The sequence below is a fragment of the Antedon mediterranea genome, chromosome 9, assembly GCF_964355755.1.
Source record: "Antedon mediterranea chromosome 9, ecAntMedi1.1, whole genome shotgun sequence".
In the NCBI taxonomy this organism is placed as follows: Eukaryota; Metazoa; Echinodermata; class Crinoidea; order Comatulida; family Antedonidae; genus Antedon; species Antedon mediterranea.
In genome coordinates, this window is record NC_092678.1 from 6602541 (window position 1) to 6626588 (window position 24048).

The 24048-nt window shown below is 31.8% G+C and overlaps 1 protein-coding gene across 3 annotated transcripts in view; it reads left to right on the plus strand.

The window, feature by feature from the left end:
- Nucleotides 1–24048, plus strand: part of LOC140059480 (E3 ubiquitin-protein ligase PDZRN3-like) — a 160880-nt gene that overhangs the window by 131098 nt on the left and 5734 nt on the right. For all 3 annotated transcript variants that reach the window (XM_072105408.1, XM_072105409.1, XM_072105410.1), the window contains 3 exons: nucleotides 5011–5073; nucleotides 7971–8069; nucleotides 23786–23899. In XM_072105408.1, coding sequence (XP_071961509.1) covers nucleotides 5011–5073; nucleotides 7971–8069; nucleotides 23786–23899 — 276 coding nt within the window. The remainder of the gene's footprint in view (nucleotides 1–5010; nucleotides 5074–7970; nucleotides 8070–23785; nucleotides 23900–24048) is intronic.

Sequence of the window (24048 nt, forward strand, 5' to 3'; positions counted from 1 at the left end):
TAGGTGATAATCAATTTCTTGCATGCATGTTATAATGTAATTTTGTTGAGATTCATTATGAACATGAGAAGTCGATATTTTGGAATGTAAAAGATGAGTCGTATCAATTTGCTGTTCCAAGCAGGTAGCAGTGTTTCATGTTTGCCGACAGCTAGACTCCAGTCCAGTGGTTAGGTGTCTTTGGTATCTCCCAGGTAACATTATCTCTGTACACTCAGGTGTGGTCTTAGCCTAAGAGATATTTAACCTGGTTTGACTGTTAGACCTACATGGTGCTAAGTAGTGTTTGATTTTTGTGGGTTGTGATCTTTGTGATGTTCATCCTTTGCTAGGCTTAAATTTCAAACTATTGGGGTTCATACGTGACTAGGTGAGGAAAAATCGCTTCAACCCCCACTGGCTGGTGTCACAATTGATGCTACCGCCACCCTTAGACATTACATAAAGGTATGTACTATATTGTTATTATTTATTTATTGAAGATGAAAAGGCCAAGAGCAAGCAGGTCGATTTAAACGACAAATAATAATTTACGAAAATTGGTCGTGGGAAAAAATTCTGTATTGGCATGTCACTGTCATAATATCAAGGAAGGTCTTGTAGCCCTCGAAGAAAATTTACTGATCATAACTACTGTACCTACATTTTGGGTATTCATCAAAGAACTTATAACACAAGAATCTCCTGTTCGTCCGAAGCGCGTAACAATTTCGAAAGGCATTGTGGGATAGAATAGAGCTATGGGTGGCGCCATTGTGAGCCATGGAGTAGGGCGCCCGCATCAAATTAGAAAGTCAAAATCATAGAGGGGATCTGCTAATACTCTAGGGGGATGGAGTAATTGACTGAGGAGTAGGGCGCCCGCATCAAATTAGAAAGTCAAAATCATAGAGGGGATCTGCTAATACGCTAGGGGAGGGGGAAGGGGGTAGAGTAATTGACTTCCTAGTTTGGAGGGGGCGCTGCTCCATGCTGTGAAATGGCGTCGCCCAGTTTGACCTTTTAACCCTGTACTTCCGATACTGTGTTTTGAATGCAAATTGTTGAAGAACAGGAGATTCTTGTGTTATAAGTTCTTTGGTATTCATGGATTTGAATTACAGCTTAACTATCAGCATTTTAAATATATTGTCGGAAGTTCGGCAACATTATTTACGATATCACCTTAAACACTTCGGTGTCAATCAAGGAAAAAAATCCATAAAAACAGCAGCTGATATAAACTACAAAATAGAAAAAATAAGTTTTCTAATTTATGCATAGAAAGTGTAACTTATATCAATATCTTTATTGTTACCTTTGTTGATGTTTGACAATGGTCGGTAAGAAAGAAAAAAATGTGTTTATAAGAATGTGAGAGAAAAACAGTAGGAGTAAATTACTAATGGAGAAGGTCATCTCATCTTCAAATTTCCCCAGATAGGCTGTTAATACGTTTTAAATCCAATCAGTAAATGCTCAACTTCTTGATATGTTCATTCTGACTCAATTACCTATTTTAAATGGCAACAAAACGAGTCATTACGCTTTTTCAACATGGTGTTGATTGCGAATCAAGGCAATTTCAGAATGCCGATACGCAGGTCAAGAAACTCGGCTTAGATCTTGAGGTAATCAATAGACGTTATTCTCGCAAGAGTTACGCTGATTTCCTTCTATTGACCCGAGGACATTCAAATATGTTTAGAGAATATCGGTGTAACGCCTTAGTTAACGAGTAATCTGTTGATGTATGCTGTCTGTCGGTAAATGCTTGATCGTTAAACATTAGTTCTACGGTACTTGTATTGGTAGCAACTCAAAATAAGGTGTTTTACCAGCAAATAAAAATCAGTCATAAAACTGTTAATTTGATTGTGGATATTATTCATAACAAAATTAATTGGCATTCAGTGTCTCCAGAATAGGGTTTGGCGATAGTGTGGAAACATATATTTTTTCTTGTTCGTTTCTCAGGAAAGTATCCCCTTAATAGTGGTTTTCCAAAGGAGGTGTGCAATCTCGAGTAAAATTCTTTCTTCGCTAGCCTACCTCTATTCTTTTCTAGTAAAAAATCCTATGTGAAATATTGCACCTGTACAAACTAAACAACCACCATAAAATTTGCTCCTAGAAGATATTTAATAAACGGGTACTTTTTATTAGTTATAGTAATGAGCTATTAAACTTTAGGATGGGTGGTTAAGACTTTGGAAGTGTGTGTCAGCAAAATTATACCCATGAAATGGCTATACATTAGACCTACATACAGACAAATCCGATATTGAGAAATTCAGTATGTAGGACTACTCCGTATACACATTGTTTGCTTCATTCATTACCATATCGCATTCTTCATATCACAAGTGTCAGCAATTGCGCATTTAGTGTGAGAGTTTATTACGAAAGCATTGTAACAGGCATAATGTGAAAATGCTCGTTAAATTTTATGCTGATATTCATATAGTTAGTGCATTAGTTTCTGACATTTATAATGGCAATTTTTTGCCCAGTTCCTGACAGTTTTCTTGAAATTACTGTTATTTGACATTTTAGGTGCATTTTTTACTGAAACTTTTTTATTTGTTGGTTACTCAAATCTGTTTATTTGTGAGAAAAAAAAATAAAGCATGCATTTGACTAACTAAAAACTGTTCTTTACCATGTAAATAACATTAGCTATATACTATAATGCACAGTACTAAAAAATGTGTGTGACCAAAAGGCTTTCAACATGCAATGGATTGAGTTTCTTGTTTATATTTATTTCTTTTTGATTCCTTTGTGACTTGGCAGTATATATACTGACGCATTAATTAAGAAGAATGCGTAAATTAATTTGAGATATCTAGAACATAATTCATTCTTTAGTCTAAATGTCATTTTGGATAGAATAGAATCTATTTATCTGTATAAAAACGGTAGATTCTATAGGGAGTCTATTAGCCCAACTAGAGTGGCTAGCAACAAACTGTCAGGACAATGAATGCATTTGGCTATGATTATTTCATTAGTGCTAATGACGTTATTAATTTTCAAGTAGTCGCCATCAATTATGTTATAGGTGATTGATTCTTAAATATTACAACACTGGCATTTGTTGTCCATAATGCTCATCCACATTAGGATTTTTACGATGCTGTTTACATGTATGACGACATCTTAATTATGTTTCATCATATCAGTCTGCGATACCATGAGCTAACACTCTATAGTGCGTTTCCAAAATTTCAAAAAGACAATCTAACAGAAACGTTGTTAATACAGTGTTTACAGCTGTTGTCAAGGAAACTTTGGTAACTATGGTAATATTGTTAGTCATATTTTTTTTAATCATCGAGACATTTAAAATTAATGATTTTCTGCATATTATAATAAAAATACTTTTATTACTCATAAGATATTTTTGTAAGCAATTTTTTAACGTAAGGTATTTTGAATTATTGAAACTGTCATTTAAATATAAAGAGGCTTATTTTTTTAGAATACATTGTGTATGTCCTTTTAAAAATGAAAACTTATTCAATGTCATTATGTTGCCATTTCCATAAGAAAGAACAAAATTATATAGAAATATATTATTTTAATTCAGAGTAATAATTTTATGTCGAAAATCCTATTTTATTTTTATTTTTTTCAAAATCAAATATCGATTTTAATAAAATATTAAACCCGGAGGTACCCTTTAACTTGTATAGCATAACGCCAGCTCTAATCAAAATTAATTTATCCTATTGTAGCTGATATCAGTAATTTATGCAGAAAATCTTGGATTTAATTAGACAGATTTAAGTCTAATTGCCTGTGGATATACTTAATGATTTTTTAACGAGACACATCAAGTTACTCAAAAAATAAAGATTAGTTAAAATATAAACTGCAGACAATTATTTGCACATATCTAGTTGAGAAAATATTTGATATACTGTTTACTGGATAGAGTTTATGTTTGAAAAATTAAAGGAGAAATTCTTCGAAGAAACAAAGAGATGGACAAATAGAAAAAGAGAATTAGGAAAAATATATGGACAGCAGAAGGAGAAAAGGACAAGGAGTTCTTGATGGATTATGTGGATGACGGTGGAGTAGATGATCTGACAATATGTAACCAGATATTAGTAAGAGGATGGAAAGAATGTCAGAAAAGTATACAGAATGGTTGATCTTAAAGAGTATGTGGCCAGGGTAGAGTGGAGAGATGCAAGTCAGAGGTGGAGAGAATCAGAGAAAGTAGCAGAATGTTTGATATGAGATTATGTGACCAGAATAGAGTGGAGAGATATAAATAAGAGGAAGAGAGAAAATCAGAATAGTATTAGGATGGTTTATATGAGTGTATGTGACCAGATTAGAGTTGAGAGATAGACAGGTGAAATGTGGATAGAAAAGATCACGGAACACAAGTAGAAAAAGCAATGAGAGAAACAAATAATTTTCTTCAGTTTTGCTCTTTTCCTAAATACTCTGTATAATTTGTGTAAAACAGAAGAGGTTCATTGCACTATTGACCTCGACAGTTCAATATTTCCCAGTGCGTAATTGGTTGCCATAATGGTAGGAAGGTGCGAAACTATTTTTGTTGGTCTGTTGGGATGAAAGAAAAAGGAAGCGTTTGCTTTTAGAATTCCCTTAATTGAAACATGTATCGGAAATATTTATGTCAAGTGGATTACCTATGCAGTGTAAATGGTTGATGTTAATGTATTATTAACCAGTGGATTGAGAGTGGCGACTATAAGGTGTCTTATATGCTATCATAGATTAAATTATGAATTGGGAAAATTTTATTTTTCCTCTCCACCTCTTTGTATCAGAATAATTCACTTTTTCCTCAATATTTGTAATTGTCGTTTTGCAAAGTTACATGTCATAATATATCATTTAAAACAAATCATGTTTTTTCCTCTTCTGTATCTTCTCTCTGTGTGTACAATTGGTCCAACATTTCAGATCCATTGAAGAGTTTTAAAATAGCAAATATGATTAAAATATGTAATGAATTTTCATTTTATGTTACTTTATGTTTTGCAGGTTGATTCCAATGGTGTAGCAGCTAAAGAAGGAAGCATAAGAATTGGTGATCAAATTTTACAGGTAAATCTGACAAAGAGTCTTGCTAAATACTATGTTGCTAATTCTATTATTGATAAAACTATGGGAGATGGTATATTTTGTAAGTTGTGGCCACTGTTCTACATCTTGACCATTAATCGGACTAACTGAAAATCAGCCAAGCTCTGTTGTCAATGTCATTACGATAACATGCCAAGCTCGGTTGTTGATGTCATATGATAATATGCCATTTTGAGTTGGAACCTAAAAGTCTTCCAGAGTTTTCATTGCTGTTGTTCATCTACTCTACTATCGATTAAGCCACCATCAATATAATTTTGCTGCTTATTCATATCAGGCTTTATTCATACTCCTGCTTCCATGCAGACACTTTTCTCATCATATCACAGTTTCTTTTACTTGATGATAAACTTTCTTTATTAATTACTTTTGCACATGTTTGAAAACATAAATTATATTTATGTGAAATATTAATGTCACAGTTTCTTATTGTCAAAGATCATAAAATATTTATAGTTTAACGACAATTAAAACATGCGCGTGTATTATGTTATTACAATCTAGATGTTCATTTTTATTTTATTATTCCCTGGCTATCGCAGTTACATGTTAAGCCAGCAACATGGATTAAATCTTGCATGAACCCGGACGAGGTCTTAAAAATCCATCAGCACGATCAATATTTAGTTGAAATTTTTTATTGCAGTTGTGAGATTAACTGTCTAAGATGAGTTCCGTTTGTCAGTCATGCTTTCAAATTATTGATGAGATGTTCTTTTTTTCGTTACTTTATTGATTTGTAATTTAAACACAGTTGCCATTCTAATGTCAATGTCAAAATTGTGGATAAGTAACTTCTAGAAGAAATCTTTCAGAAAGTTTTTTAATAATAAAAATTATGTAATAAGATTCCACATTTTATATTTTTTAAGAAAAATAATTTTCCTTTTTAGTCAGTTAAAAAGTGTTCTTCCTCTTCCCTCGTGTCATTACATCCTCTTCCTCCTCTCCCATCTCTCTTACCTCTTACTCCTTTCCCATCCCTCTTACTCCTCTTCCATTCCTCTTTTTCCTCTCCATCTTCTTCCTCTCCTATCTCTCTTACTCCCCTCCCATCAATCTTCCTTCTCTCAAATCCCTCTCTGTTTTTCTTCTTCCTTCCTCTTTTGATAAATAAATTCCTTATTCTTTTAATAAATAAATATATTAAAATGTACAATCAAATACTGTCTTAACATTATATTCTGCGAACTGCAAACATGGATTTATTACAAATAAAACAAATCACTTTCAGTTTGATAAACATCTCAAAATTTTATTTTCTTTTGAAAAGATTAAAGTTATGAATAATTTGAAGGCTATTACATTTTTTTTATTTATGTTCAATTTTTTCAAAACATAATACGTGACAGCAGAGACAAGTTTCATCAAGTGACAGTGACAGTTTCTTGGAAGGTGTCAAATACTAGAAAATGTTTTGATTTGATATTTTCTCTTATTTAATTACAAGATGTATGTCAGAAATATTACATTTCTCTTCTGATTCTTGTTTTTAATATTATAGAATAACATAAAAGTCAGCAAAGCAAATCTAACCTTTCAAATACCACAAATGGCTCCTAAAATCTAGATACAATAATAAAAATAAAAAAACAATTCTTTATAACATGACCTAGGCCGACTTATAAACCAGTATCCATGATTTTGTTCTTAAATATTGTAGAGAAATCATCTGTTTTTCAAGTGTTCATTGATTTTGATATTATTCAAGCAATTTAAACAGTAGACATGGAGACCTTTGACAGCTAAATAATGTCCATTTTCTTGGTGTCCCCTAAATAGAGATTGGTCATATAATAGTGTTGCAACATAATATTTTGTTTTACAGCAAAGTTTCCTCTTGATTGGGATGTCCACTGAATAGGTTTTCTTAAATCTGTGTCTTTTAAAAACACTTTGTTTAATAATATCATTTTATACAATCTCTGACTTTGCTAATTAATAATACATATACGCATAAACTCCTTTTGTCTACCGATCTCTGAAAGTGCGCATAACAAGTTTGTACGGTACATATCGCGTTGTCGTTATTCTTCTGTTAATTCACAAACTCAATTACAACGCTTTTCACATGAGCCTGCAAAACAATGGCAGGTCAGGTGACATAGATCATAAGTACTAAAAATTAAGAAATCGTAGACAGTTTTACATTATGGCGTAACCTGATATGTTGACATTGTTTGTTGACAATTGCGTATTGTGCCACGGGGAGGTGAGATCTACGACGGAAATTAGAAACCGTTTGTCTTTGTGTTTTTCGCTTTGTTTAAACGTATACTTGATTAAGCTCCTTCTGTCCTCATATTTCTTTAACAATATCTATGATTTTTTTATTGCCCCATTGTGAATGTTGTTCGCTCGCTTGCTTGTTTTTTTTTTCCTACGGGTATGTCATATTCACTTAGCAGTAATTTTGTTAATGCTGTAAATGATTTAAAGTGGATACTTAAAAAAATTGTATGTGTAATGAATTTAATATATATAAATCAAATGGCAAAATATCTGTAAAAAGTATGTTTGTAACAATGGGCAGACTACAAATTACATGACCATACCCTATTTAGATAACACCCCAAAATGTCTCTTTACTGTTGGAATAATTTTTTGTAACTACAAAAACATCATCTAAGGTATTACATTGGCTCTAAGCTGTTCAAATTAAAGCATGTACAATACCTGTTTAATGGAAATGTTACACAATGAATTGTATTGTTAAGAGTAAAGCATCTTTAATCATCGTTAACTCTCTACAGTATAATTAAACCATCCTGAAAGTACCAAGGAAAATTAAACATCCTTTGATAGGCAGATGTTGATTGGTTTTCACAGTTGTTTGTCAATCTCTTTTATTCTTACAGATAAATGGAGAAGATGTATTAAATAAAGATCAGGCCTTGTCATTATTTGCTAAGCCAGCTGAGGAGTTAACGCTGTTAGTGTGCAGGCCACAATTACAGGTATGTCTAAAAATCATTGCGTTCTTTTATCAAAAAAATCAAATATTATCTTGTGTGTTTAATGAGAGATTCCAAAAAATCCAAAGTAAAAAACGATAAATAAAACAGCCAGAAAAAAATTGCAGAGCTTTCAGATAACACTAATCTTTCCTCAGTGCAAATTAAGAAATATTTATATAAATTCAATGAAAATATTTTATGATCTGATGACAAAATTTAATAAATTTCAATTTTCACAAGCTAAATCTAAATGATGAAGTAAAACAACCAGAAAGAGGTTGCAGAGCTTTCAGATAACACTAATCCTTCCTCAGTCAGTGAAAATGAAAAAATATTTACATAAATTCAATTGAAAGATTTTATGGTCCGATGACAAAATTTAATCAATTTCAATTTTCACGTACATTTCAAACAAAGAATGTATGGTTTGGGTTTATCATCCTCCCGACACGTTTGGTGTGCAATCACGCGCTAATCTACCTGTCTCATCATCGGATTAATCACTTTCTTCTCATGGACAAAGCATTCTTGACCGTTCACAATCAGTCACTTATCTATTTTTAGATGATTTGGGAATTGTTCGTAACTTTACGAATAAGTTAATGATGAAAGACGTTAATTTATTGATAGAAAATTTAATAATGTATTAAGGTATTTGCCAATGCATTATTCCATGTTAATTTTTCTCGTTCTGTTCAGTTGTTTTTGTAATTTAAAGTTGCACATTGTGATGAACTGTCACGGAACAACCGAACTGTCACAAGTTGGCTATGTTTTGTCGTTGATTTAATAGCCCAAATTTATATTACAAAAGACCATGTGTCATTTAACTAGCCCTGTATTTTACTAGGCCATTTTACTTGCCTATGTGTCATTTTACTAGCTCACACATCATTTTACCTGCCTATGTGTCATTTTACTAGTCCATATGTCATTTTATTTGCCCACTATGTCATTTTACTTGCCCACATGTCATACTACTAGCCCACTATGTCATTTTACTTGCCCACATGTCATACTACTAGCCCACTATGTCATTTTACTTGCCCACATGTCATTTTACTTGTCTATGTGTCATTATACTTTCTCACATGTCATTTTACTTGCCTATGTGTCATTATACTTTCTCACATGTCATTTTACTAGCCTTCGCAATACTAAATTAATGTTTCCAGGCTTCCCTAACAACACAAAGATAATTTGACTAGTCTACAGTGGTTGTCACTTGTCTACAGTGGTTTTCACTAGTCATGGGCTAATCCTAGGCTAGTAAAAAAACAGAGCACTGCTATTTTTAGGTACCTCTATAATCGCATATATAAGTCAATTAGAAGTTAAAAAGTAGCATTAACTGCCAACAATGATGTCACTTCTGTACACTATTTTCATTAGTTCATTATAATTAATAATGACAAACAAACTATACTAATTGCTGATTAAACTGAGTTGCTTGTTGTCATAATGCGTATGTTACCATGGTGATGTATATGCTGTCACTAATGGCGACACATGGATTATATAGACCATGGTTTTGTGATAATAATAGATTCTGTGGATTATCATGTATACGCAATTAAATAAACAACGTTATTAAAAAATAAACAATTTTGTGTACAAAATAAACATCAATAGATAAATTTCAAATTTTTAAACACTCATTTAAATCAATCAGAGCATATAAACCAACCAAATTTATTTTTCTGAAAATAAATTTTTGAAAAAAAATGTTAAATATACGATTATGTCTATTTTAAAAAGAGAAATAATGTTAAGTTTTTCACAACAAAGAGTTAAGGATAGCTTTGTATCAAAATATCACTTTAACTCTATGAATCAATCACAAACTCTTCCCTTCTTTTGTTCATTTTTACTCTTTTATGAGATCATTTCCCAAATAAAAAAAAACTGTATTGTACATAATTTAGCCATAACAGGGAAAATAAGGAGAATAAGAGAAATAATGGCTGATGTGTTGTATACAATACAAGTAGCAGGTGATGATGTTGCTTACCAACAACAATTATAAGAACTCAATTCCTAAAAATTTCCACTTAAAAAGATGTTATTTTTTGTGATAAATATAATATGAGATCAAAGAGGTTGGTGTTAAAAGAGCATGGTGTTTTACTGTTGTTGAAATTTACATAAACTACTAAAAAAAGATGTATTGTCCCCCTGAAAAAAACATTTTTTGTTGTTGAATATACCATTTTAATGTCACATAAATATTTATACGCTTTGACCAAAAATTGGATTGAAAAAAAATTTGAAGCAAAAAAATAGTCAAAATGGCTGTCAGCAAATTGGTTTTTGGTTGAATTTTCTAAGCGGAAACATTTTTTTTTGCTTTTCTACGGAAGTGGTTATTAATTGATTAAAACTACAAAATTAAATTTTCATTTTTTTGGGGGACAATACATCTTTAAATAATTAAGAAAATGAAACATGTTTAATTGATTAAAGAATATGATTATTATTTTAAATTCACCCTTGGAGGTTCCGCTGATAACCAAATATACAATTTCTTATGAATATGTATGAGACTGGAAATGGCCATTATCTTTGATCATACCGCATCGTACTATTGAGGACGTTTTCGTTGCCATGACAAACAAAGCTAGCCTTGGATATCATCATGATACCATTAGTGGTAGTAATATTTGTTGAAGAGATAAAAAAAGACTAACCAGTTTGACCTTACATATACAGTCATTTTGTCGTTTATCTTTAATATTATTATAATGTAATTGAAATTACACAGGATATTGCATCTTACATTGTTGTAATCTCATATGCATTTAATCAACAAAACTTCAAAATTATTAATCTGTTTTTTTGAATTAAAAAATTTGTAATAAAGGTGGATCTGCACAATTGCCTTTGGAGAACATATTTTCGGATCGTCTTCTGAAAAAGGCAGTGGCTATCAAAGATGATCAATTTTATCCGGCCTCTAGTATGTTCCAGTTGATGCGCAGCGGTCGGCGATTTCGTTCTATTAAGGCCAATAAGGCATGATTTACAAATAGTTTCTTTCCAGGATCTATTAGAGCCTTAAACATGATGTAGACACTTTTTTGTAATGTTTTTGTTTTTGAGTTCGTGTTGTGTCCGTTGGATATTGTGCTCCGCCAACAGAGCAAACAAAATTTCTATGTTTTTTCTTAAAACAAATGATAATTGACTTGACTTGACTTGATACATAATTTATTTGCCAACAATGTCGGCGACTTAAAAGCAAACAAACTCTGAAATTGTAGAGGGTACATTTTTCTAATCAAACATGGATGCAAATATCAATCTGTATAATTATACTTACAGGTGCAATACAATATTTATAATAAACAGAAAGTTCCATAAAATTCACAAAACAAAATGTTGTCTACACATGCTCGAACCTACAACCTCTTCCTAAGAAGGAAGACCACAGATGTTAGTTGTATATCAAATCAACAACAGATTAAACACTACAGTATATTCGAATATACTACCCATAAAAACCCCAGAAGGTATATTTTTTTAAATCCCATTGAACGCCCCAACATTATATTTCATTTACAATGATATATGCTTACATTTTCTGACATCTCCGGCTTTAGTTACAGTTTGACGTTTTTCTCATTTCAATTTTGCTGTAATTGCGGATATAAATTCAACATGAATCTTCGCAGGAGATTATTTCAGCCCTAGATTTCACTTTTATGTTGTCGTTAATTTCTGTGAAACTCAATTTTAAAGTTGTTTTGCTGTTAAGATGTACAGGCTACTTTATATCAAGTATTTAACAGACTTTTAGTGTAAAAAGAAAATGGAAAATTATTAGACTGGACATTCAAGATAGAAAAGTATTGTTTATAGTCATAAAAGACTACTTTTCAGTGTAAAATAAAATAGACTGAAAAGTATTAGACTGAACATTCAAATTAGAAAAAGTATTATTTATAGTCTTGAAATCTCGGGGATTACAATCAAAATTAAAAATGTAAAATTCTCTGCTTTTGCTCAATCAAGTACAGTTAACATTCCTTCACATTTTCAATGCATTTTGGTTACGACAACATTGTTGGTTTTAACTACAGTATTTGCTGCTTTAGTTTAAATTAAGATAGGCAGATGTTATTACTAGGTTTATTGTTTACTTTTAAACTTGATAAATTGTTGCCATAAAATATTGCAGCATATTGTAATCATTGCTAGGCTTGCTGTCTGCTTTTAATCCGTTAGAGGAGATCTCTGTTCAGCAGCTACAGGGGTCTACGCTTAATATGTTGTGAGAGAAATCTAACGCTTAGGGTGCTTTTTACGTCAGTTAGTATAACTAGATATTGGATTAAACTCAAAGGCAAATTCCAAACAATTAAAAAAACTCAACGTGACATCGCATCAATTAGGCAGCTTTAATGAGGTATTGTAGGCCTATGGAGATGAAATTATTCAGGCCTAGGCTTGGTGAGGCTAGATTTAATGCTTGTAGTAATTCTGCTTTGACTTCAGCTGTGAGAAGTCGTGCTAAAGATCAACATGGTCTTTGATAGTGTGAAGTGTGGACTTTGTTCTGTTATCCCAGAGAGGTTTTCACACTGTGCATTTACGCATTATATCCATAAACACACATCCACCCCATTAAGAAATTAACTAACAACAGTTGCTTCATGTAATAGTGTGCAAGCAAAAATTTAGTACCTGTGAATAAATAAATAAAATAAATTAACAATATTTTTGTTGAAATACTTAAATATATCCTAACCGAATTAAAAAGAATAAAAGCAAAATTAACAGCCGCTTATATATCAGAGGATGTGTTAATATTAAAACCCTGTGGTAATCCTGCTGACCGTGTCCACTACCACATCAATTTAGAGGGATTGTGCAAGTGGTCAGTTTGATTTGAAGGTGGGAACTTTAGCACTGCATATTTTTTTTTTTTTATAATAAGATTTTTAAAGCGCACATACCACTCCAGAGTGCTCAAGGCGCATTTAAAAATAAAAAAGAAATAAATCATACAAATTCCTGACAAATAAAATGCAATTTCTTTGGAGAGTCCCCATCCGTTGTCGTTCTGTCGCGGTCCCGGACCCCTACCTAGGTGACCAAACAAAGGAGCAGGATACACATTTGCCTTGCCACAGACGACTGGGTGCTCAGAGACAACAACCAAGACAGAGGCACCCCAAAGATAATGCTGGCCAGGAAAAGGTATACAAAACAATTCTAAGTCTAAAAAAACTTTAAGAAACCTCATAGTTTTCTTCCATATAGTTGACAATAATATCGTTAAACCTTTTATCAAAGGATCCAGGATGTTGCTCATTTATTGGAGGGAATATCTAATGTACTATGTTGCACTAGGTCAAAGTTTTACTGTATATAGTTTTGAAAAATGAATATTGTGTTAATAGGTTAGTGTGAATGCTAAAAGAATGTTAAAAGGAAACGATTTAAAGAATATTCAGATTGTATAATAGTGGAGACAAAATTCTAAACCTTGTATTTTATGAATTTAATTGTATCTGTAAAAGAAAAATAAATCAATTTTAAAAGTGATATTCAGGATTGAAATTATAAGATTGAAATTAAAAGATTGAAATCAGAAGAATTAATTTCAAAGATTGGAATGTATAAGATTGAAATTATGAGATTGAATATATATAAGATTGAAAATTATTAGATTGAAATTTATAAGATTTTGACATAGGATTGAAATTATAAGATTGAAGTTTATAAGATTGATTATATAAGATTTTAATCGGAATATTATTTTTTTATGTGATTTTAATTTTGCCTGTGGTGTTTTGCATTGATGAAATAAAAGTAATTGTAGTCTATAATCGTATCTAGTCTTTATGAGTAGTGCTACATATGCTTTAAGTTATTTTACATCTACCTTTTTATAAAAGCCCAGAGGCCGATACACATCACTGTCAGCAGCAATACCAGTAGATAAGTGTGGTATCACAAACAGTTATATTTGGGTGAAAGATCCATTGCCTGCCCTCCGATGTCAATTAGGCTTAATTAGTTCTCAAACTGATAAGGGTAAGTTCCTTTGATGTATACTATCTCAAGTAATTAGGGATGAAAGTTGGAGTGCCGCGACTTCAAAGGCAAGGAATTTACCACCCCTCGATCTGTGTTAGCTGAGAATTATCCAGTAAAAACAACGTGGAAATATTTGCGTGCTCATCTAAGGTAACTTTAGTATTCTCCCATCTCACCTGCATAGATGATCTTGGATGTTTAAATTGAGTCGAGATATCGAATAGATAATTGGCAATTTAAATGCTTTAAATAGTCACTGCCATGTGTTCTGTGCTGATATGATGTAATAGAGCCAATACATTAAAAAATACTTGCAAGATTATTAGATTGCCAATGCAGCTGATAAAAGATTTTAAATTTTAATACAGTCTGAAATCGTCTAGTTTCTGATGCCCTTCGTGAAAGTTTTTGTTTTTACTTTTCGTTTAATTTTTGTACGGCACTGTTTTAGCAATATAATTTAGAATAATTTTCTCGAAAACAGAATTTTCCTGTTTATCATGAACTTTCTCAAATACCAGACATTTAATTTTGGCCAACTAAAGCAAGTAAAGCATTCAGTAATATAGTATTTGTACTTTCCTGAAAATGTAACTAAAAAACTCTCTCAAAAATTCTATATTGTTGATGACTTTCCAAAAGAACATTTTGGTAGAATTGGTTATTAGCATGTATTACAATTATTGTAATTCCTTGAGATCATTATACTATTAAAGCAAAATATATGATCTAATTTTGTTACAATGAATGAAATTAAAGTAATTTATAATGTGTGATAAAAGTCGGGATGCTTTAAAAAAAAATTTGTAACAAGGAACATATTGGCCTGATAAGACGTTAATATCTGTCAGTGTATTATAAATGGCACATTGCTAATACCTATAGTTATACTTCGTGTAAAAAATATACTTGATTGACAGAGGTTTTAGCTATTCTTGGCAAATTGGTGAGAAAAAGAACAGCTCATCGTAGACAAGGGATCTTAAAAATGCCTCTAATGTCACATAAATTGTCATGACATTTTATAAAGATAATTGATGACGAAAAAGCGCACGGAAGTCTCATAACCCACTAGTTAAACACGAGAAAACGAGCAACGTTCACATTACGTGTTAGGCATTGCAAAATAAAACGAGTAAAGCAATTAGCGACCCAATTCAACATGCTAAGAACATTCTTTATGCAAATAAACGAGGTAAACAACCACAGAGGATTTGGTGGAATTTATTCAATGTGATCTTCTGAATTTATGAAGTAATTAATGTAAAATAATAACTCATTAATTGACTGAAAGATTTAATTATGTTTTTATTTTTATGATCTAAGACTAACTGAAAATCACAAATTAGGGAGGTAATAAGAAAATACTTATAATGGATGTTAATAAATAAAGAATGATGATATCGGACTCTCATTGCCATATCCATTGGATGGGATGTAGAGCCGTTGTTCCCATATCACATCGATGTGCCGATCTGGTAGGCACTGGCTACTGTGAATATCCTCCGTTTCCAGTTAAGCTTGAGTAAATACAGATCTTTGTTGAAATCTAATATTTTAGACTGAAAATAATTTTAACCAGTCACTTCCCAAAATTACTAATTGGAGCGAGCCTGATTTCTTACTCTGGTAAAACCAAATATACATTCAAATACATCCATTTTTCTTTCTATATATAATTAACTATGTTCCACAAACAACATTTATTGCAATTTTAAACAAAAAACATGATTAGATTATCATAATTTTTTTTTTCCCGGAATGTTATCCAAGGATTTTTATCCGATATATCATATTAGTATGACTCGGTAATCACATCTGGAGTCGTGATATTTCTACGCCGGAGCAAAAGTGTAATTAACATCGGTAAATGTACTCATTTTGTAAAAGCCAGTGGGATACAATTCCATTTTTTATATCGCTTCATATATCATGTTTAAATTCAGAATTTGATGACTTTCTCTAGTTTGACATATTCATAAAAATAATCATTTTGATAGAAAACTAATATTGATAGTAATAGCCAGGAAGTTAAGGCCGTCGTTACGATATCTTGCTATCCGCTGTCATTATTTATCGTACATCAAAAAATGTCTGATAACGTTGACCAATGCTCGTTTCAATTACAGATTTTTTCAGAGGGTTTTACGAGCATTAAGAAAAAAATATATTTGTTACTCATGAGAATGAGAATGTTTCTTTGTTTCATTTGGAATATACAAATATTTGTGACTTTTTCAATCCTAAAATTATTTCAAATCATAACCTAGTTATGTAAGTAACCTAGTCAGGTTTTAGTATTAGAACTTTCAATCCATCAACTTAGTTCTCAAATCATATATTAAACTTTCAATGCATTTAGACTTAGTTCTCAAATTATACACTAAACTTTCAATCCATCTAGACTTAGTTGTCAAATAATACACTAAACTTTCAATCCATCAACTTAGTTATCAAATCATACAATAAACTTTCAATCTATCTAGACTTAGTTCAGAAATCATACACCAAACTTTCAATCCATCTAGACTTAGTTCACAAATCATACACTATACTTTCAATCCATCAACTTAGTTCTCAAATCATACACTAAACTTTCAATCCATCTAGACTTAGTTCTCAAATCATACACCATACACCATACTTTTAATTCTTCAACTTAGTTCTCAAATCATACTCTAAACTTTCAATTCATCTACCAAGTTCTAATCAAATCTTACTAAATGCTCATTCCATCTACCAAGTTCTAATCAAATTCTACGCTAAACTTTCAATCTATCAACTTAGTTCTAAATAACTTTCAATCCATCTACCTACAGTTCTAATCGATTCATACACGTTTTCTTTTTCTCAAAATTTTGTCATTGATGTACCATTATTCTCAATAGCCCACTGGGCTAGTTTAGCTATTTACTAGCTCGCATACCACATTACATACAAGCCCACACTGTCATTACAAATCTATGAGTTTTAGTCTATTATCTAGGGACATGTCATATGTTGTTTAACGAACCGGTCATGCAGGAAAATAGATTGGCTACTGTACTAGATAGTGTACACTGGAATCAACTGGCATTATATAGTTGTACAATATTTCTTTTTAATCTTTATCAATTTCAAATATTTCTTCGTAACTTGTATAATATAATGTTGCTTTGATCTCAGAAGGGAACCAATTTGCCTACTAATTAATTTAAACAGATTATATTTTTGATAAAACGTAATATGGAATTCCAAAGAAGATATACATTGATACAAGATTAGATTCTTTGTAACTATAATTGAGAGGGCTTGTCTCAAAGTTGATCTGAAAAGATTAGGGTGTGATTGCAGGATCAATTGATGTAATTGGAAAGGGAATAAGAAATACCCAGATGGGATCTTTAGGGCCAATTGTCCATTAGTCATTGCACCTTACCAACTGCCATGCGTTTAGTAGCCTTTGAGAAAGGCCTGAGACAAACCAGGGGTTTAATTAACCAATTAGTGGTCATGCTTTGATGGAACGCTTGAAGATGCCGCTCTAGACCTAGCATGAGGTCCCAGAGGCTTAGCCACATGGTTGAGGTAATCAAAAGCTCTGTGACTTGAGAGCTTTGTGAGCTGAGTGATGAAATACAGGGCCTAGCAGGTGAAGGCAGTGCATATTGAAGTTGTAGTCAAACTGAACAAATTGCATTTTCTTTAACAATTGTTAATTCAAACATCAAAAGCGGCTTTTCATGTATGGAATTGATATTTTATGACATAGTGAATAATCAGTTGTCAAAATCTGATATGAAACAATAATCGTAAAAAAATGATGTCAGGAAGTGCAGCCGTGGTTCACTTAGCATGACAAACCCGCATTGAAATGCATTTCTTAATTAGAAATTACTTTTAGGCAAAACATTATGTCGCCATAAACACAACACATTACTAATTTAATGTATCAATGAATGTATCTCTAATCACATTAAGTAGGATTTATTTAATATTTATCAACAATCTGATCTTAAGTGGTTTTATTTGCGAGCAAAAAAAAGTGAGATATGAATTAATGGCAAATTAAACATTTATGGTCTAAGCGGAAATGTGAACTTGTTTAACAAATTAGCGTATGTAAATATAATCCGGTATTATCACATGCTCTAGTAGAATCCCAGGTCCTTTTAATTTAAACTCAAATTTCATCTCATTGTGAAGGCAATCCAAGCATAATTTTCTTCATTTATTTTTCTTAATTTACCCTGGATCTACATTCGGTCATATAAAAAAAAATGATTTGGTGTATATGCCACAATTTGAAATTATAAATGATATTATTACAGTAAAATTGCTCCTTTAGGACATCCCTATTAATGGGACACTGTTGGGTCTCGAAAGTAATAGGGGTGACGGTCCTACTGTCATTAAATTAGACACATACACATACTACATGTAAATTGTACAAACATAAACATGTTATTTCTTTAACATAAAATTTACATTTTAGAATGTTTGGATCCTTCATTAACTTCAAATGTTCATTTCTGTTCTAAATTAAACTGTATTGTTCATGACCTACCTTCATATTTTGACATACTTATAATCTATAACTTATTATTTACATAATGCTAATATAGTAATTTAATAGCAAACAATTAGTGGTGAATATAGAATTATGTCATGTCAAAATGAATCAATATATGACCGAATTATCAATCCCATTGTGAGTGTGCTGCTCACTGAAGAGACCATAATTGAGTTGTTATTCTGCTTTGCCATTACCTTGCAATGAAACAAAATATACTACACATGATCTTATGAAGTTTGACCAATGTGAGTGTTCAGGGATATAGTAATTATGAACATGGATATTTGAACGCAAATTTTAAAGATGATATTACCGTCGTTATTAGGCCTTGTTTTAACATGGTTATGTTATTAAAGCTTGACGTGACCATCGATGTGTTATTTGTTGAAAAAAGTGAAGGTTGATTTCGGAAACAAAATGATTTTATTAGGTCATGTTGTGAACTTTTTCTTTTTTCTTCGTTTCTGAAGTAGATTGGTTGAATGACGTAGATGTCAAATCGGCTGGTATTTTAAACTTAAATTAAGTTGACAGTCTTAATAGAAGTCCTTATTCTTAAAGCTATTTTATTTTGATCATTTGTTTTTGTAGAAGCAATGTCCGCTTTTAAGATTTCTATCTTCCTTTTCAGTGTTTCCTTCTATTGTTTTACCAATTTTTTTCCAGATTTTTCCAAGTTTAGTGTTTCCTGGTAAATAGTTACTTGACACCAGTTGAACTTCCATTCGGTTGGAAACATTTTCGGTTTCTTTGATATTAAAATAACAATATTTATTCACAATAAGTGCATCTTTTCCTTCCTTCCATTGTATTCCTGGTGGTTTTCCAGATTTTTTCCAAGTTTAGTGTTTCCTGGTAAATAGTTATTTGACATCACTTAAACTTGGATTTGCTTGGAAACATTTTCTCTTTACTATATTAAAATAACAAAGTTTGTTACCAATGTCTAGTGCATATTTTCCTTCCTTCCTTTGTATTCCTGATGTTTTTCCAGATTATTAAGTTCAATGCTTTCTGAAGAATGATTACATTGAATTTTAATTGGATAAGAGTTTGGAAAACTTTAGGTTTGTGCAAAATTATATCTTTTTTGTTCAAATTTTTTCTCCAATTCCATACAGGCAAAGAAAGAAATGATGAGGTCAAAGGCTCAACAAAATGTTTTTAGTAATTTGTCAGTCGAAAAAAAATGTGTATCTTGCCACTTGATTGGTTAGTTGTACATAGTACGTGCAATATGTTTAGAAAAAAATGCAGAATAAGTTTTTACACTTAATAACAAAACAATATTCATTTTCCTTCAGTTGATCACGTTTGAGACATCTATTGATAATTGTACTTTACTTTACGAATGTATTGAAATCAATACAGTAAAGCGATTTAGAATTTGATGCAACTTTCAGATATCAATCGTGTTCCTAATTGCAAGATTGTAAAAATTTTAACACTTGATCCAGCGACCGATTCTTATGTTATAGCACCAGAAGATAAACATACCAATCTGCTTATGGCAAGTTATTTGTAGGCTTGTAATATATATGTTTACAGTTAGGCCTAGTACCATATTCACTTGCTGCTTTGGGCTACAGAAGTCATAATATAGGCCCTATTAAACTTGGATGCTTTGAGGTAGTTCTGTATAGACCTTTGCTAGCCTAGGGTATGACAGCTGCACTTTCTTAGTATTCTAAGATAGCTACTACTGTATGAATGATGTCAAATATAAAATACTGCCAATTTGGCCTATTCAAATTATCTTGGTTGATAAGGATTGCTATCCAATCGAATTTAAACAATACAATGACAGCTCTGTGGTCTAATGGTTAGACATATTAAACAGAAGGTTCCAAGTTCGAATCTCGGTTGGGCCGACTTTTTCTCATTCTCACAGATTTCCTCATTTTTATCGTTCCTAAATTAATTTTCAGTGTATTTGTTCTATGCCTTTAATCTATAATTACATTATATAAATATTGAATACTGTACTTTAAGCATTGACATGTTGTGATAAATTTATGCTAATTTAGTTTACTATCGTATTTATAAAGGCTTGTTGAATATGGAGTAACATTGTCTACTGTATTTGCTTTGACATATATTGATTCTATAAAACGCAATTATGCATAAATAAACCCACGCCGGTGTTCAATGCAGGATTTGTCCGTCTTAACATTCATATCAAAATCCATTGACTTATTGTTTTGTTGGAACTCAGTGAATCATACTCTTAGGCTAAACCTGGTGATCATGTGATATATAATCATGTGATTCAATGATGTTGTCGTACCTACTATTCGTCCCGTAGTCATGTTTACATAAATTGATGCGTACTTTACGCTAATGGCAAGATGGAGTGTTTTCATTTCCTTTTAGAATAGGTCTGCGTCTCGTTGATTGATCAATCACTAACATGGTATGACTTCTGCTGTCGAATCATGTAAATAGTACGCCAGACGAAATGGCTGCACGTACTTTAATTAATTTGGGATGCCTGGATAAAACCACTGATTACTAAATTCCATTAATTTCTTTTATTTAGATTTAGTTTGACTTTACCCAGAATAGATAACTGTAAGATTTAAAGGGTGTCTGACTTGTCACGCAAGAGACACAGTCCTAGTTTCAGGGAAACTTTTTTGTTATTGTTGCGGATTTTCTAATAAAATTTCTCTCTTTGCCTTTGAAAAACAATTATGACTAAAGAAGAAAATAGTTCTGTTATCAAAATGTTTTTTCCAATCACAGACTATTAACTTTAGAAGTATGGGATAGTACTAACAACCTGAAAGTAGACTGCTCTTGATTGGACAGAATTTGTATTGAAAAAAGTTTTCTGCCAATTAAAGATTATTATTATTATTGGATAGTTTTAACTACCTGAAAGTAGACAGCTTTTGATTGGTCATTTATGTTTTATAGTGTAGGGCCTACAGTACAGACATTCTAGATATTCTATGCATTTTAGCACAATTTTTTGCATCAGTGAAGACTTTGCTTATTATAGAGGGCGCTATAGTAGCTTTTTAGAAGTTGACAGATTGGACTCAAGTATATTACTCAGTATATGATTTATTATAAATATATTTTTATTAAAAGTGTGACATTTTTGTGAAGTTGTTTTATTTAGAGGCATAACTGTAAATCCGATACAAATGTTCAAAACTAAAAGTAAAATAAATGATATTTAAAATCTGAATGCCAGATTTAAATGTTAATATAAGTTGAAGGTTGGATGAAAGTCAAATGATGGTTTCTTAACCACGTACATCCCGTAAGCGACTGTTAATAAATGAGTATAAAAAAAAAAACACAATCGTTGACGTTATCTGTTATGGAAAATTATTCAAGTCTGTTTTTTATGATTGCGATATGGTACGGAGGATGAATCAAGCAAGCTTTTGCATTAGAACGAAAACGAAGTGAGAAGTCATCCGTCAAAACCTGTCCAAGCACACTTCGACCGTCGCTCGCTAATCAGAATACTCGAAACGGCACGTCAAATTGTAGTTGTTTTAATACATCTCGAGTAATAACACTCTATTCGGTTTAATAATGTGTCCACAAGTATGCAGAAAAGACAATTAGAGCAAGATGAGTCATTATATACTCATGCAAGCCTTTTGAATTGAGCACCGTTCTGGCAACTCGTAGCCTAGCTTTATTGAGTGCATGTTGTTGCGAAGTTTACAGCATTTACGCTGATGCTGATTACGGGCGTGTGATTCACTCTCCGGAGACTTAATTTATTTTAGTTATCCTCTGACTAGCTCAGCAGTCAGCAAATTAAGATGACTTTTGGGTTGTCATGCATAGCAGCCATTTTTGACAGCGATAATAAATATTACCATTAGGTAGCGTCAGGGTTTGCAGTTGTTTTATTTTCTATCACATATCTTTTTATGACTCAACTGCATTGTTCTTTAAACATTTTAAATTATTTAACTCATTATGTTTTTCTTTTATTTATATCATGTTCCTACTTTTCCAACTGGTCACTTCTTTATTTTCTAAACTAAATCTTTCAATATTTTATTTGATTTTCATTGGTTCACTTATTTCAGAAATACATTCTTTCTGCAATAACGTATGATTACCCAGTCGGCATAAGCTGACTGGGTTCTCTTTTTCAGCCAGTTCTTTTTTTCTTTCTTCTTTCTGGAAGAATTTAAAACCGCTACTAGTTTCAGACGACTGATTTCCTCTAAATTTTGTCAGTATGACCGGTACCACCTTCTATTTATGTGGTGTTCAGAATAAAAATTGCATAAACAGGTTAAAAGCAACAAAATGTAGTTACTACACAGTAACTGTAATAGTAATAATAATAACTTGGTCCCTTAACTAATATTTGATCAAACATTATTAAGTATCATTTATCATCAGTATTTGCACTTTGCAGACAAAAATTAGACTAATAGACTATACCTGCATATTTGTATTCATTAGTTTTTGTCATTATACTTGAAATCTAATAGCTTACCAATTAAACAGTATTTGTGTACTACTCTAAATTCTCATGCAGACAAATTGCCGAGGAATATATTTGGTGTATTTCAATAGGTTACAAAATAACGTTGTACTTTCGACCATCATCAAAAATTATTTAAAATATTGTGTTTTACCATCATAATGGATTGACATGTACAAATATTCTGTCAAGGAATAAGAATGTTATGTTCTAGCATACAAGCATACAGTCAGATAAATCTTATCTTTTTCACCGTGTCCACATTGGCTATCCTGCAATGCCATATTATGTATCACAGTCTGTTTTTGAATAAAATAGATTATAAACATTTCATGAGGTGAAAGATGACATTTTCTATTTTTCTCCAATTTGCCTCGTTACACGATAATATAAAATTCAATTCAATTTTGGAGGCAGCATACATTTATTACCGCAGGTTGATTTTCTACTGTGATCAGTCAACAGCTCATTGTGTAACAAGAATGCCCATAACAAAATTCGACAGGAATATAAAGTGTTCAATGGAGTAGTTATTGAATATCATGTGATTCACAATCCACCAAGAATCTACTTCAGTGTGTTATAATAATGTCAGGATGAACTGTTAACATATATAAATAACAAAATGTTGTTTTCAATTGTTCTTTTCAGTATGACGAGTTTCTCTTTGATGATAATAACTCATTACTAGATGACTTACAACTTGACATGTTAGAGCGAACACATCAGGAGGCGATGCAATTCACAGCCTGCCTTTTAGATGCTGTAAGTATTAATCTAAAAAGTCCCAGAAACATAAACATGTTTGATTCTTCAAGGGACAGAAAATTGTATGTTGGGTGCTCTAGCCTAAATTTGACCTTACACATTTTAATACTGAAGGGGGAATGGAAGGGAAAAAAGGACTTTTTTTC